This window comes from Homalodisca vitripennis, chromosome 1 (genome assembly GCF_021130785.1).
Source record: "Homalodisca vitripennis isolate AUS2020 chromosome 1, UT_GWSS_2.1, whole genome shotgun sequence".
NCBI lineage: Eukaryota > Metazoa > Arthropoda > Insecta > Hemiptera > Cicadellidae > Homalodisca > Homalodisca vitripennis.
The window spans coordinates 23,924,087-23,941,443 of NC_060207.1; the positions used below are offsets into that span (position 1 = coordinate 23,924,087).

Genomic DNA, 17,357 nt, shown 5'->3' on the forward strand with positions numbered 1-17,357 from the left:
TATTAAAAGGAAGTAGTTTTGGTGAAAAGGTTGATTGGCTTGCCGCAACATCTCCCTTTGATATATATTTTTCATATAAAGCCATCCTATAATTGACAACAATGACTGTAATTCTAAAAATCTAATATACCAAATAAATTGCAAGTAATGCTCCATACAATACATTGGCCAAACATCTAACCATTTATGAATCCGTATGACAGGGCATAGGTTTGATATATTCCATAAAAATAAAGAAAAACCATTAGCAAGACATGGTCTAGAACATAAACAAGAGTGTTTTACATTAAAAGGAATACACCAACTACCACCATTCCCTGATGAAAATTACAACAGATTAAAACTAAAGCACGTAGAGCAAACTCATTAAATCATGTTGAAGACAAAAAACCCATTTGGTCTAAATTTAATACAAATTTTTAAAGACATAAATTTAAATTATTGTTAAAGATTAAAAATTTGTAAAAAATTAAAAGTTTTATTCCATCCTTTCTAAAAATCAACTGTTCGAACAAGATTAAATAAGAAAAATTTTACGTCAGCTGGACTTTATCAAATGTTATGCACTGTGTTTAAATTTATCATTTCATGATTCTTGTTTACGTTTTATAGATTTGTATTAACTTAATTTAAAACTTCCTGAAGACGGTATTAAATCCCCTGAAATATAAAAGTGAAAAATGGTTCTTTTATTTTCTTCTATTTAACACAGTGACGATAAATATTATTGAACACTGCATAATTTTGTTATAGGTGAAAAGGAGATTATATATTTTACAGTATTTCTTTAAGTGCAATAGAGTTTTTTAAGTCTCCTAAAAGACAAAATTATAAGATGCAGCCTATTTTAGCTTTGTGAAATGCAGCCAGAATAAGAATGTTTTGTAAGTTTTATTGAACATTAAAACCAGCTCATTCACAATAGTGTGTTATCTTTTTAAACTATTACTAAGGATTTTTATCGTTCATTGAAATAAAAAGAAATATTTTCATATTCATTTACAACTTTATTTCACAATTGACCCTCCGCCACCCCCCCAAGTACAGACAGTACCTGAGACTACTAAGCTGTTATAGAATTTGTAACTACTGTAAGTTGGATCAATTCATAAATTCAAGAGAATGTCAGATCCTACAATGGCATTCAAGCCAATAAGAAGGAATGGCGGTATTTCTATTTATAAGAATTATTTTCTTCAACTAGTAATTTCAGGTCATGGCTTGCCGTCTCGACCGTTGACAGGGAACTGTGTTGTTGCAATCCGTAAAATTTGATTTCTTCCACTGAGATCTTTAATGTCCAGGCTACTCATCTAGATCTTTGATAAGAAATTGTGGTCGACAAGGAATTTTGCAGTGGAAATCCATCAGAGTGGTTCCGCCTCGGAGAATTTTAGGTCCAGGCTTGACATCTAGACCGCCGACAAGGAATTTTGCTGTGGCAGTCCATCAGAGTTGTTCTGCCTCGGAGAATTTCAGGTCCAGGCTTGTCATCTAGACCGCCGACAAGGAATTTTGCTGTGGCAGTCCTTCAGAGTTGTTCCGCCTCGGAGAATTTCAGGTCCAGGCTTGACATCTAGACCGCCGACAAGGAATTTTGCTGTGGCAGTCCATCAGAGTTGTTCCGCCTCGGAGAATTTCAGGTCCAGGCTTGAAATCTAGACCGCCGACAAGGAATTTTGCTGTGGCAGTCCATCAGAGTTGTTCCGCCCCGGAGAATTTCAGGTCCAGGCTTGACATCTAGACCGCCGACAAGGAATTTTGCTGTGGCAGTCCATCAGAGTTGTTCCGCCTCGGAGAATTTCAGGTCCAGACTTGACATCTAGACTGTCGACAAGGAATTTTGCTGTGGCAGTCCATCAGAGTTGTTCCGCCTCGGAGAATTTCAAGTCCAGACTTGACATCTAGACTGTCGACAAGGAATTTTGTTGTAGCAGTCCATCAGGGTTGTTCCGCCTCGGAGAATTTCAGGTCCAGGCTTGACACCTAGACCGCCGACAAGGAATTTTGCTGTGGCAGTCCATCAGAGTTGTTCCGCCTCGGAGAATTTCAGGTCCAGGCTTGAAATCTAGACCGCCGACAAGGAATTTTGCTGTGGCAGTCCATCAGAGTTGTTCCGCCCCGGAGAATTTCAGGTCCAGGCTTGACATCTAGACCGCCGACAAGGAATTTTGCTGTGGCAGTCCATCAGAGTTGTTCCGCCCCGGAGAATTTCAGGTCCAGGCTTGAAATCTAGACCGCCGACAAGGAATTTTGCTGTGGCAGTCCATCAGAGTTGTTCCGCCCCGGAGAATTTCAGGTCCAGGCTTGACATCTAGACCGCCGACAAGGAATTTTGCTGTGGCAGTCCATCAGAGTTGTTTCCGCCCCGGAGAATTTCAGGTCCAGGCTTGACATCTAGACCGCCGACAAGGAATTTTGCTGTGGCAGTCCATCAGAGTTGTTCCGCCTCGGAGAATTTCAGGTCCAGGCTTGAAATCTAGACCGCCGACAAGGAATTTTGCTGTGGCAGTCCATCAGAGTTGTTCCGCCCCGGAGAATTTCAGGTCCAGGCTTGACATCTAGACCGCCGACAAGGAATTTTGCTGTGGCAGTCCATCAGAGTTGTTCCGCCCCGGAGAATTTCAGGTCCAGGCTTGAAATCTAGACCGCCGACAAGGAATTTTGCTGTGGCAGTCCATCAGAGTTGTTCCGCCCCGGAGAATTTCAGGTCCAGGCTTGACATCTAGACCGCCGACAAGGAATTTTGCTGTGGCAGTCCATCAGAGTTGTTCCGCCCCGGAGAATTTCAGGTCCAGGCTTGACATCTAGACCGCCGACAAGGAATTTTGCTGTGGCAGTCCATCAGAGTTGTTCCGCCTCGGAGAATTTCAGGTCCAGACTTGACATCTAGACTGTCGACAAGGAATTTTGCTGTGACAATCCATCACAACTATTTTCTTCCACTAAAATTTTCTTCCACTAAGCGCTTCGCACGCTTTTTGTAAGCTTTGCCCATGTAAGAACATTTCTGGTTCAAGTAAATTATATTTCCATCGCCAATGTAGAGTTTGCCTTGATGTCACGATCATGAAAATCTATCAAAAGTGTATTGTATGTGTACATGTCCTTTATTGTAAAGTGGTCTAACACTCAACCTTTAAGTTCAACCAGAAACTTATTTTAAAGACAAATACATCATAACTTAGCGCCTTCAAATAGTATTTGGCAGTTAAATATACATAACTGCCTTGCAATTGCAGTTTATAATATGCAGGCGATTTGAAAACTTTTATCTTTTGCAGCGCCGTCTGGTAGCGAGTTACATCAATGGGCGTAGCATATAAACCTTCTCAGCGGAAAAATACATATACATACAAATTTTCATAATGATCGGCCACATAGTTCACGATTCCATAAAGGACAAACACACAAACATTCATTTTTATATATATAGATTATTAATTTGATCTATATTCTTGATATTTAGAATTGCTATTTATCGTTACAATTTCCATTTTTAATATTTATTTGCATTCCATTTTTATCACTCTTACTTGGTAATGTCTTATCATTACTGCTTATAAAGTATATCTGTATCCGGTAAAAGGGGTTTATATTAATATAATTTTAAATGAATACAAAACAAATTATTACATTTGTAAATTTATAGTGGCAAGAGAATAATGTACGCTACATCAATACGAGCGCAACATTCAGCGCCGTACGACTGGTGCGCAGTAACATCTCGCCACAATGTCCGGCTGCACGCAGTTGACACAAAGACCCTAGTAGACTAAAAGAACCTCTGAACAGTTAAAAGTAGGTCGTTGTCTCAACGACCCTCTTACTATATTTTATCCATTGAGTTAAAAATGGGTTGTTGTCGCTACGACCCTTCTTCACATTGCTTATACATTTCTCCATTTTGGTCCGTTGACACAAAGAATGGTTGAGTAAAAGACCTGGTTCTTTCAATATAAGCATTTAATATAATTTAGGGTCGTTGAGACAACGACCCATCTTTTGAAATATTAAACTAAACTGGCAAAAAGTGGCGTTGTTGCTACGAACCCAGTTGAGTAATTGACCCTTTTCATTCATTTTACTGGGTCGTTGTCACAACGAACCTATGTAGAAAATCTTAAATATCAAAATGGGGTCGTTGTCTCAACGACCTGTAGACTAAATGACCCTGTCTTATTTGTTATTTTCTCAGAAAGGGTCGTTGAGTCAACGATTAGTAGTGTAAAAGACCCGTCACCGTCCCACCACTCCCCCAGGAAATCCAAACAAAAAGCCTCAAGCGCTCGCTCTGAGACTCAAACTTATGGCTAAGATCAATTTGATCTTAGCCAAAAGGCCGAGAAGCGATCAATATCAGTAACATATTTTTACACTATCGATATGAACGTAATATAACATCAAAACTGTGAAAAAGCTAAAACAATTGTTCATAGATTTTATGTGAAAATTATACATAGATCAATGAAGTAATGAAATACTATCAAGGTTACGTAAATAGTACTTGACTTAAACTTTGTACTCAGGGATATATCTCTACGTTAAATGTATAGCCATATAGCTACATGTGTGCTGCATCTAAACTTAGATGTTAGATGCTCAATAATAAACCAATAGATTATAATATATTTACATTGGTATTTTGTGTATTTGTATATAAAATGTAGATGTTCTACAAAATATTTTTAGGTTTATGTTTAATTTTTTAATAATTGGTTGAAATGGTTTGATTTTTTAAAATTTGTTGTTGCAATACAATATACATAAAAAAATAAATATATAAAAAGAATTAACAATCAATATTCATGAAGCTTATTTTATAATTTATATACTAAAACATTGAGTATATGTAGTCAATATATTAGTTTTCTAAATATAATAGTTCCACCAGAACTCTGAGAGACTCTGTAAATCCCTTAGTAAGCCTGTTATTTTTGGCTTACTTTCTGAGTTTTCGGGCAACAGTAATGCAGCAAATGGGGGATTATGGGGGCTGCAACGTTCTCTCCATGAGGACTCATATGGGAAAACCAAGTTGTAATCAAAGAGAAAATTTAATCCATGTTATATAGTTTTTTTTTTTTACGATAGGAAAATGCATTATGCACCGTCAGGGACAGGTGTTCGCCCTGGTGTGTGGGACTCTCACCAACTAAAAACCTACTGGTCCAGGCATTGGAAACCCTCTCGGGAACGCATCTCTGCAACTACTTCAAGAGGGTGCCATCGTTCGCCCAATGGGCATTACTTCATTCTAAAATCCACCAGCATGAGCTATTCTGGTGCTTTATAGCTGCTCTCTTCTTATGTTATATAGTAATCAAATCTCTGCCAACAAATTTTAATTGATAAAACTCACCAAAACAAACTTGTGACAGGCTTATTCCATGTTGCATACATATAAATCTCCTTCCTAAATCGTGGCTACACCACTCTTAAAAGTACCTCCAATGGAAGATAAAAGAGTTATTTTATATTGGAATTAGTAATCATTAACATTTATTTTCAATGCTGTAGATCTTATTGGAATAACAACACACTCTGAATACCAATCTGTCTACAATTAGCGGTATTAAAGCTATTGTTACTAAACATTGTTTATTTGGCATAGTTTTTACAGAAGATGATTAACATTAACTCATCACTTACCTCTTTGATGTTTTCAGCTACAAACATTATGTACACACAGCAAATACCAAGCTGGTACAGGATCAGGAAGAAGTCAACTACAGGACTGCAAACAGAAAAAAACTGTTCATACAGTTGTCCATATCTTATTTTTTATCATACATGTATGATGTTTATACCATTGTAATTGTTAGAGCGTATAATCATGAAGCATTGTGTCAAGATACACAGTGGCGGATTTTGGGGGTTGTCACCAGGGGCACGAACCCATCCTAAATATTTTTACAAAAATATATTTTTTTAGTTTCAGTTAAAACAGGAAATTTTACACTCTAAAATAGATAAAAATTTGTTTTCTTAATTAAGATGTGTATTTTTAAATTTTCTTAAGGCTCCTGTGTCCTATATTCTATAGGAGGTATTCCAGATCCCCAGTAGACCCTCCTCAAAATTAATGTTAATTCTGCCCCTGGGAATACACGGATTATTTTGACAAAAATGCACGGAAATATAATTAGCTGCAACATTGTGATTATTTTAAAAAATAATGAAAATCACAAGTATTTAATACTAAATTTTAATATGTGGGTTTCCTTTTAATAGACATTTGATTCAAAATATATTTTTTCATCAAATTATATTGTTTGGGTACGCCAAACGAATGGTATTTTAAATGATATTTTAATGTCACTAATCATAACAGTGCCAATTATCCTAGGCTGAAACTGCATGGAAAACTCAACAGATATTTGTTTATGTGAAATTTCAAGTTAAGTGGTGCAAAGCTTTGTTGCATGAATAGCAAAATAAATAAAAAGTACAATTAATTAGAAGATGAGCCCTTGTTGAAAAATCCTTATAATTATAAAGTGGATGTTTTTAAATAAATTTATATTTATAATATTTGCTTTGTATTAAATTTATGTTGAAGTTCAAAACCATTAAAAGGATGAGGTGAATTACTTGAACTATTATGTAATACATAACAATTTTTAGTTATATCTTTGATTATACAGTATTAGCTACACAAATAACTAGTATAATGAAAGGTTTTACATTCATAAAATCAGTGCTGTTGACAAAAAGAAGTTTAGTTAAAACATCAAACAAAATTATCAAACAGAAAGCACTGCACAACCTTAAAAGATCTTCAAGTTATTATGGATTTGTGAATTTAGTATCCAACAACAAGCTACATGTCCAGATAGTGTTACTGAACAGAAAAAGGATGTACTCAGATATTTCTGAAAACTAACCAAAAAGGGTATTGCTGTAAACAACATTTCTCAGTTAACACAAATTATAAAAAATAATAGTATTAGTTTCTTCAATAACTTTTGTGGTTACTTACAAAACTCAATTTTTTCTATATTTCATGATTATTTTAAAAGGTAAACACTTCACAAGATGAACTAAAAATAGTTTGTATGTGTATTAATTATATCTTTAAAATGAGAACCTCCCATAATTACATGACAAAAAATTAAAGCGTAAAAGTGTGAAATTTAACATTGTTCTTATGGAATTGTATTTAGGGCCATTTCACAACAGCCCACTCATTTCCTAGTTATAAAACAAACAGCTATTGTAGAGTTATATAATCAACGTTATTAGATATCAAACCAATTGCTCCTGCTCCACAATTCAACAAAATTCAGTAACTGGAATCATGGCTTGTTACTGGCATTTCAGGCTGGAATTTCACTTGAAATCAGTCACCGCTTTTCAGCTGTGAGATGAATAATTTAAAATACTGAGTATTACAAAAACTTTATATTTTGTAAAATTAAAACATTTTAACCAATACCTTACATAGACCACTTTTTCCCCATACTATCCTACAGATATTTTTTGGAGTTCAGTCACCAAAAATCAATGGATACAGTGTAAAAAACAATTATTGGGTAAAATGTGAAGATCCAATGTAAATGGAGTATATAGAGATATTATCCTCCCCCACCACAACCATTTTGCCAATAATATTTGTAGTTTTTTTATAAAAAGAAGACACTGATCCTCTTTTAAGCCTTATTCGGCCTGTCCTCATGGGCCACTGGCAAAGAATGAGGGGGCAAGTACGTAGTCTTCAAGGGGGTCCGAGAGGACCCCCTCAAACTTTCTACTTTTTCAATAACTTTTTTAGCAAACGATTATTATAATTCAGTATCACTGACATGTACTGCTGAAAGATTCTTCTCAACATTGAAACAGGTCAAGAACTTTTTAAGGAACAAGATGGGGAATGAGTGGTTGACTGCACTTGCCTTACTTTCTATCCACTATGGGAAAATATCAATTGTCTTGACACCCCCCAAAATCTTTTCCTGGCTACGTTCTTGAGGAGGAGCTTGAGGGGGAGATTTGTTACAGAACAAGGTCAATGGTTTGGATAAAAAGTGCAACAGTCACAGACAGAATCTGCGTTATCTCTAACTTAAATAAAAAGTCCATCATTTTAGAAGGTTGTGGCACTTATTTTGAAGTTGAAGAATTGTGTTATTGTTTTAAGGTAACACGTATTATCTAAGGAAACCATACATAAATAATGATTTATTCCATTTTAGAGTACCAACACAACTATATTCAATCTATCGTTTCCTAAAAGGAACTACAGACCTGGCATATGGAAGGATTTCAGTTGATTGACATGTAAACAGCAAAGCAGTAAAAGGAATAGGGTGAAACAAGTGCAAGAGCTACATGTAACCAACAATGTCAATCTGCTGTGTTGCACTGTTGGTTATGCTCTTGAGTACTTCATTTATAAACAAATTTTGTTACAGTACTTTAAAGAAATTTTAGAGGTACATACGCTGAAATGTTGGCAAAAGGTCTGAAGGCGGCAGGTCCATGTTGCAGGGCGACTTTCATAGATTCTGGATAGCTGAGAATCGGAACTTTTAACCGTTTACACATCTCGTACTGACTACGAACCTATAACAAAATAAATAATACATAATTCTTTAACCCTAGAAATGGCAATCAACATTACAATATCAATCTGACATGGACGTTTTCTGACAGTTTATATAGTACATAAACAACACTACCATCACTATTTATATACCATTTCAATCAGAAAGAATTGTTGATTGCAATGGTGAGTTTTATTTTGCTGTTTTGGCAGCAGTAATTCATTTAGCCATTTTGAAATTAGTGATATATTTACATAATGGTATAATATTATTATTGGTTAATAGCATGGTATGGTTTATTATGTTGGCTTATAGCTTGTTATAGTTTTGTTTTAGGATATAAAATGCTAAATTTTGGTATATTTTTTAAATATTTAGTGTACAAAATTATATATTTTTTATTTTTGAAAATCGTACAATTAGTAACAAATTTAGGTTCGATCCACCACTTTTCAAAGATAAGAAATTTAGAAATTAGTTATAATTTATTGTTTTCAAGTGCATATAATTTTCTAAATTTTGGTATATTTTGAAACATTTAGTTTAAGAATTATATTTTTTGTAAATAATCCTAATCATAGTAACAAACGTAGTCTTTCGTGTACTATTTGTGGTTTTTACAATGTACGAGTATATCATTTTTCTTCGAGCGAACCTGGATACCATTATATATTTTCTGAAACTAGATGAAATGAAGAATGAATTGGCTATCTCAGATTCTAATATTTATAATATTATCAAACTTTACCAGGGGCAGTCCCACTACTCTTCAAAAAGAAATTGTGTTATCATTTTTTATGGTTTATGCATAATGTTTTTATAATATTAATGTAATTATCTGCACATTTTCCTGAAATAAATAATGTATCACACGACATATAGGTTTGTGGTAAAAATGTATTTTTTACTATGTTTAAAGTATTTAAAGTAAAGTGTGTTTGCAATTAAACGTTTATGTGGTGAACTTGAGGAGAAAGCTCTTATACAATCTTGTTTCGGACTTTTTCACTATCACTTAAATTATGGTTTGATTGTTTGGGGCTCTTCTCCTTATGCAAATGAAGTATTCATCATCCAAAAAAAAGTTGTGAGAATATTGGCAGGAGTCAATAAATATCATAGTTGCATAGAACTTTTTAAACATTTTAAAATTTTGACATTATTCTCTTTATATATAGAACAATGCCTACTTTACCTCCGAGCTAATTTAGATAAAGTAAACCTAAGGAAAAATGTTCACAATTATGAAACAAGAAGTCGTAACAATATCAACCTACCTCAAACTAGACTAGCTAAAACCGACAAAAGCCCAATGATGATGGCTATTAGACTATACAGTAAGTTACCATTAGATATAAGGATGCTAAGTGATATGGAATTTAAAGCTAAAATAAATTATTTTCCATGTAAAAGATCATTTTCTTCAGTGGAAGAGTACATCTCAACAGTGTGAACGAAGCAAGACTTTTAGAATGTTCATTGTATTACAAAAGTTGTAACATTGTATTGACGTGCCAATGTATTTTGTGGAATACTTTCTGGCAGAATAAAATTTGTATTCTTCTTCTTATTCTTATGAGTACATAACACTCAAAAATGGCCTGCCATCTGTGGAAAACATGATTGCAGTTCGAGGGTTAAAATCTTTTTATTGTAAACATGTTAAATTTATAGTTGCAAGTATCTAGTTTCTGTAATTATATGTTTTATTTCATAGATATTTAGATAATGTACGTGACATTCTTATGTAAGTAACTGACACTTTTATGACATAATAATGTATTATTATTTATGTTTTTAATACTGGTAATAACTTCAATATTTTTAACTCTATGTATTACAATCAATCAAAAATTAGAATCAATTATGAGCAGAATTTTTTATATTACAGTAAACAAGTTACTGAACATCAACAAATCAAACTAAACTATTAAAATAATTAGTCTCAAATTATAATATGCATAGTTGATTATTTCATATTTGATACATGCTTGAATATTTCACTAGTAAAGTCTGTCTAGTAAATCCTTAACAATATACTAAAAATTAATTGTTCATCAAGGATATTATTAGATTAGAATAGCTCATGGAATCTATATAGTGTGCTTCAAGGTTTTTAATATGGATCTAATCAGACTTCAAAGCCTTTTTGCAGCATGGCTTGGAAGATACACTGTCTCTTGATATACAAAATACTCTCACCTGTCCTATCATACTATTTCATATGTGTACTTAGTTTATGGTGTCATCATCCATTGATTATAAATGGAGATTAAATTTTCAACCTATGGTTGCACAATTCTCATAAAGGAAACATGCTTCTCAGAATATGTTAACATGTTCGGGGCAGCCAAAATTATCGTACTTTTTAAGATTACAATGCAATTTTTCCAATAAATTAAAAATACCTGTATATTTTATTTTCTAGCAAACATGTTCTGGAGTGATTAATAGTGTCCGTGAACATATTCTCAATGTCTAAAATGTAGCCGGATATTATTCAGAGTATTAGAAAATCATTGATGTGTGACCCATCATTTGGTCACTCCATCTGAAAAGTAAGGCACATGACCCAACAGTCCAACAAATGTGAACAATATATTTGTAAAATCTAGCACTGACCAGAACATGAAGACAGTAGGTGCAGAGAATACCAATGAGTACTGTGGCAACAGTACCGAGAGCGAGTCCAGAATTGCCGAAGGCGTTGGGCATCGCCAGAATGCCTGTCCCCAGGCACCCCTTCAGCAGATGGATCAGTGTCTCTCTATCGCTGTGTTCATAAAAAAAAACATTAATTTCATTTATAACTAGCTGAATGTATTCATTAATAGTGTTTCAAGTTACTTTTTGGTAACATATGTTAGAAAACTCACATGCATAACTATTATGAATATGTAACAATTTTTAATAGACAGAAACATTGATGTCATTACTAGAAAAATGTGTTTTTGATTTTAAAATTTTATTTTGAGCCAGAAATGATTTGATATGCATGTAAATAATCAGGTAATGATAATATCACATATATTCAAATAATTATACTGGTATTAGGGGTGATTGCGTTCTAAAACACAGAAATTATATTTTTCGATTAATTTGTTGAAGTTGTTTTAGAAACAGAATTTTTTTTACAGAGAAATTGTTATATTTTCAATTTTATTTTATATATGGTTCATGTATATTTATAGCGATTCTAAATTTCTAAATTCTTTCGTAAAAATCAATTGGCAAAATTAGATTTATAAACCATCATCATTACACCAAAAACACTCATGAAAACTGATAATTATCTATTTTCTTTGACAAATAGTATTAATTCATAATGTTAATTAATTTTCATTGGATTTAAATGTGGTTTAAAAATAACATCTGTAGACATTTCTTCCAGAAATACTTAAATGGTTTATTAAAAGTTCAGTAGTAGCTTTGAGGTTATTAATAAATAATGTTAAAATTATCTGTATTTATTGCTATTATTTCTCTAATTAACAAATATTATTAACAAGTAAGCCAATTACGTAGGAAAAGGATAGCAATTTTAAGAATCTTAAGAAACAAACCAATATATAGTCATATTGAAATTTGTACTTATTATGTTATTTGTTTTAGTTGAACTGTTTCTAATTTTTCAAAGCAAATTATTATTTGTTATTGAAATTTTATTTTTCCAGTTCATATTAAATTATAGATTTTGTTTATATTTCTAATTTTTCTCTGTGTTCTATCTAAAAAGCAGAATTTTAATAAATCAAATTATACAAGAAAATTATAATTTATTTATAACCATATTTTGTTCAGAAAGATTACCACTATTAAGTTTTAAAAGTTTTCTCTAATTATGGATAAAACTCTGCAAATAAATAGAATGATTAAAATGACAGAAAATGTTACTTTGGGACCTTTTTGAAGCTGAAATAGTGGGAGATAAGTTAATGTACTTAACCTACATTAACTTATCATTAACATTAACTTAAGTTAATGTAGGATATGTATATGTAATGTGGGTTAACCTACATAAGCTTATCATTAACATTAACTTAAGTTAATGTAGGTTTTGTATATGTAATGCAGGTTAACCTACATTAACTTATCTCCCACTATTAAGCTTTAAAAAGGCCTCAAAGTAAAAATTGTGTCAACCTACATTAACTTATCTTCTACTAATGAGCTTTAATAAGGTCTCAAATTAAAAAGTGTGCCAACCTAAATTAACTCATTTTCTACTATTGAGCTTTAATAAGGTCTCAAAGTAAAAATTGTGGCAAATGTGTTTATAACATACATTAACTTATATCCCACAATTAAGCTTCAAAAAGGTTTTAAATTAAATATTTCTGTGAATTTTATAAGTTAACCTTTTTTGAAGAGTTTTGTCCATAACGAGAGATGAATTTGTAAAACAGAATATTTTTGTATTTTCAATTATATACACTATAAATAAGTAATCAAGGTAGTTTAATTTATTATCAAATACGTACAGTTTAGCATGAAATAGGGTTTAAGGTAAATTTTCACATCACTGATAAAATAACTCTTGATAAACCAAAACAATTCAATTTTATCTCTTTGAATAATTAAGCTGATAATCACAGGAAGCCTTAAGATTACAGATTAAATGGTAGTGGCATTTAAAAATTATATTTTATATTTTTATTGTAAAACAATCAGCTAAAAACGTTTTAGGACAACTTTCAGAGAAACATCTTGCACGATTAATCTCATAAAAAAATCTCAAATCACTTTTTAATAAACACTTTTTAAATTAATATTCATAATAAATTGTGAACTTATTTTAACAGTTATAATTTTATAAAAGTATTTCAAACTTTTCAAATACACAGTATACATAAATTGTTGATCATTAGTTAAGTAGTTATATGACTTACGTAGTAGGGTTAGCCACCACTCTGTGCTCATGGGGATCATACGGAGCTCCCGAGTCCTCAGCGTAGTTGGACATTTGCATAGAAAAGTTTTTCTCGTCATTCTTTTTCTGACCTCCATTTGTCCTGTAATGATCCAGTAGTTATGTTTACGAATTAAATCCCAAAACAACTTCAAGCAATTAGCTTTTATTAACCATAATATGTTAAGGTAATAGAGTAGTCATAATATTTCTACTTAGTTATTTTTGCATTAAAGATTTCAATGTGAAACTGCAAAACAGATAATCTTAAAAAATATTTTAATTCCAATGTGTCATTTAAACTCATAGAATCAAGTCTTTATAATTGTGATATCTTTTCATTTACTTATAAATATTAAAAATAAAATATTGTATACAGTTGATCCTCGACAAGACGAACTTCAACAGCTACGGAAAAGATTCCTCTTATCTAGATATTCTTGATAAAAAAGGTTCGTTTTATCGAGGTTTAATACTGCCGTTATTAGTCTTAAAAAAGTTTCTCTTCACTCTGAGATAACAATGTAACACGAAAATTGTTGTGTCCAGCCTTTATTATACGGATCGTTGTTAACGTAACTGGAGATATTTGTCAATGTAGGCCTAGGTTAATAAGACTGTAACAATTATTAAAAAATACAGTATCCATGCATGTATGTATAAAATCACTGGCGCATTTGGTTTTAGTAACAGATCAGTATTTTACAAACAATAAAAAATTGCAATCAAATCCTGAAAAAGTCATCAATTTTTTATTGTTTACATGCATGAATAATTGCCATATCCAAAGTGGAATCTAACTGGACGATACTTCTTGGAATATAATTAAAGGAACGTCTTCCCTACATGTTCATTCAATCAATGTATCTCCATGAAAAAACACTTTAGTACGTCAATAGCACTTCCTGCGTCTTTCGTTGACAGTTCAGATCGATCACTCTCCGTCCATGCATCCTCATCATCTTCAGCTGCTTCATCTTTTTGAGGATTTGAGAGTTGAACAGAAGCCAGGATATCTTTATCCGTTAGATCTCCACATACTGCTACGTCATTATTGAAGTCAACAAATTCTTGAAACTCCATTTCTTGACTCCCAGTACTTCGCTATCTTTGCTCCAGTCCTGAAGAGGGATGGGTGGGGTGCAACAGCTGCGATTTCATGACGAGACACGCGTTTTGAGTCACTTTTTGTTTAGAAAACTACGTACTGTACCTTGAAAAACTACCTTTATAGGTCGAGGGCGTAAAATATTTGTCCTATAGAGGTCGCGTTCGTTTTGTAGGGGTTCTGTGCTAAGATTATTCGTTGTATAGGGGTTAAACAGTATTGTATTAGTTTTTAGCCCAAATCATAAAAAATCCGTCTTATGGAGGTTTAAACAATTACTGTACTACATTTTTTTGGGTTGTTTTTAGCATTGAGTGTTACAAAAAGTTTTAAAAGGATTTGAAAAAATCGTCTTATCAAAGAATTTGTTTTTTCAAAGTTTGTACTAACGAGGTTCGACTGTATTTTTTCTAAAAAAACTTCAAATGTTACATTTTATGCCAAATATAGAGACATTTTAGTTGTTTAAAATTTTAATAACTATTTCGGAAATAAGCGATGTTAGCTTGACAATTTAAATGTTTAACAACAGTGTTCATAGCACTGGTTCTGATGGGTATGCTACTGTGTGCCATGGTAAACGTTCCATTAAAGGGTAAGTGTTTGAGACTACTTATTGGTATGGCGATAAGTCAAAATTAAAAAAAAAAAACGTACCACATTGGACTGTCTGGAAATTGATTTATTGTAAAACTTTAAAAATTACATTTGTTACATAAAACGGATTTTACAAAAATATTATACATAAATATTATTAGAAAATATCAATTTCTGTTTATTTGTATTTGCTTGTTATAAACTAAGTTGGTGTGTTGAATTGTCCAGTTTAGTATAAAAATCGTTAAACCATTATATCTTACCTTATACTGTAATAATTACACTTTTTAAACATATCTGGATTGGTATAGGAAAGTTTTCAACAAATACAGTAAACCTGATAAAAATGCAGCCAGTATTGAATATTGAACTTTAAAACTTTTACTTTAAAGATATCAACAACTGAACTTTGGAACACAAAATGATATTGTAAACCTTTATTTTAATCATTTTCATGACAATAACGCTGTTTCTCCTTTATATGTTATCTTAGTCTATTGTTTTAATATTCTTTTGTTTAGTTTTATTATACTACAATAGTTTTCGCTATAAAGAAACGCTTCGTTATCTTGAAAACCATGTTATCTTAAAAACCGTAAACAATTCTATTAAATGGATTAGTTTTAGTTCTTTTCATGTATTTCAGTTTAATTATGACTTTGACCATATTCTAATAATATAAAGGGAAAACTTAGAAATATTTTGAGTATAATAAAAGCATTACTATTATAAGCATGCAATTTACAATCTTTTTAAATAATTTAGTCAGGAAGTGGCCTTTTCTGGGACGTAATCAGTGTTTTACGTTAAAAAAAGGGAAAAAAACTCCCATACGAGTTGTGAACGATAATGTTCATCACACTGCAAATATGATAAAATCAAAAATAGTAACTTATTATTATTTAACATAATGAAATAAATTAAAACAATTATAACTTTAAAAATACATTTATAAAAAGTAAAGATCATCTTATTTTTCAACAGTATTTAAGACAAACAAAACGTAATTTATTTATTAATATTTTAATTATTAGACTAATGCAAACTTACAATTTCAATGGAATGTTGTCAGACGTTTATTCACGATCACAAAGTAATAAATACCCTTGATTATGAATCATTCTGAGAAGATAAATCATCCCTAAGGGACGGGTGTGAACAGCTGGTGTACGCGATTTTACGTGGTTCGCGTACCCGCCACCAGAGTTGCAACCACCGTTTTACCCATCAGCCCCTCCCTCCACTAGCCCCTCGCCTATGCGCAAATAGCCAAAAGTTAGCATTCTTCTCTTTATTATTATACCGCAAATAGATCACAAACACTGAGAGTAGACGCTTTTTGACCAAAGTGGGGGGATTTCAAGCCTACATATGTATATAGGCTATATTTTAATCGGAACAACAAGGCAACATTAACTAAAGCTCGGGAAATATTTTGGATCGGAAGTAGATTACAAAGGCCAGGAATACACGCCTTTTGGCAGATGTAGTATTCCGAGACCTATATATGTATATTATATTTTCTTGATCAGGGCAAAGAAACAAACAAAGATGAAACACCGTAACTAAATTTTAACTACGAGAATGTCCTAGGCATGTTTATATATGTGACAATTATTGCGTGCGAAGTGCGGGTAACTGTGAGTAATTGCCTTAAAATAATAACAACAATTGTGTTTACATTAAAGTTTTACTCCTAACTAAATGATTAAGAACAGCTGATTCCAAATGCGTATTTCAACACATGTATCAGACAGCGCTATTGGTAGCCGCGAGCGCAACTCAGACAATCAGATTTGCAGCTGTTTTCCAGGTTTTGAGTATGGAAAGTAGCCACGTTGGTTACACAAAATGAGTACCAAAAGGGATTATATTCGAAGCAATTGTGTGGTAATGATTTTTTACTTGTTAATTAATGAATGTTGTTAGTCACAATCGAAGGATTATGCGCTTGTTTCTCTGTGTTATGAAATAAGTTATTGTTTTGTATTATTATACTTGGAGAGGTGTCAGACCTCCTGCCAAACTTCTACCTTGGGTAAGCCCATATGTACATAAATTCACTTGATACTAGTGGTATTTTGTGATCTGGAAAGTAATAAATTATACATGGCTAGTGGCTAAAACCTTCAACTGTCGTTGAGTTATTTCTACATAATGTAACACACAATAATCTTAAAATTGTTCATTGTACAAA

The 17,357-nt window shown here is 32.4% G+C and overlaps 1 protein-coding gene across 6 annotated transcripts in view; it reads right to left on the minus strand.

The window, feature by feature from the left end:
• LOC124358265 (proton-coupled amino acid transporter-like protein CG1139) overlaps positions 1-17,357 on the minus strand; it is an 80,145-nt gene that overhangs the window by 15,349 nt on the left and 47,439 nt on the right. For all 6 annotated transcript variants that reach the window (XM_046810562.1, XM_046810589.1, XM_046810568.1 and 3 more), the window contains exons 3-6: positions 13,436-13,558; positions 11,169-11,319; positions 8,444-8,565; positions 5,653-5,737 (exon numbers count right to left, since the gene is read on the minus strand). In XM_046810562.1, the coding sequence (XP_046666518.1) occupies positions 5,653-5,737; positions 8,444-8,565; positions 11,169-11,319; positions 13,436-13,558 (481 nt within the window). The remainder of the gene's footprint in view (positions 1-5,652; positions 5,738-8,443; positions 8,566-11,168; positions 11,320-13,435; positions 13,559-17,357) is intronic.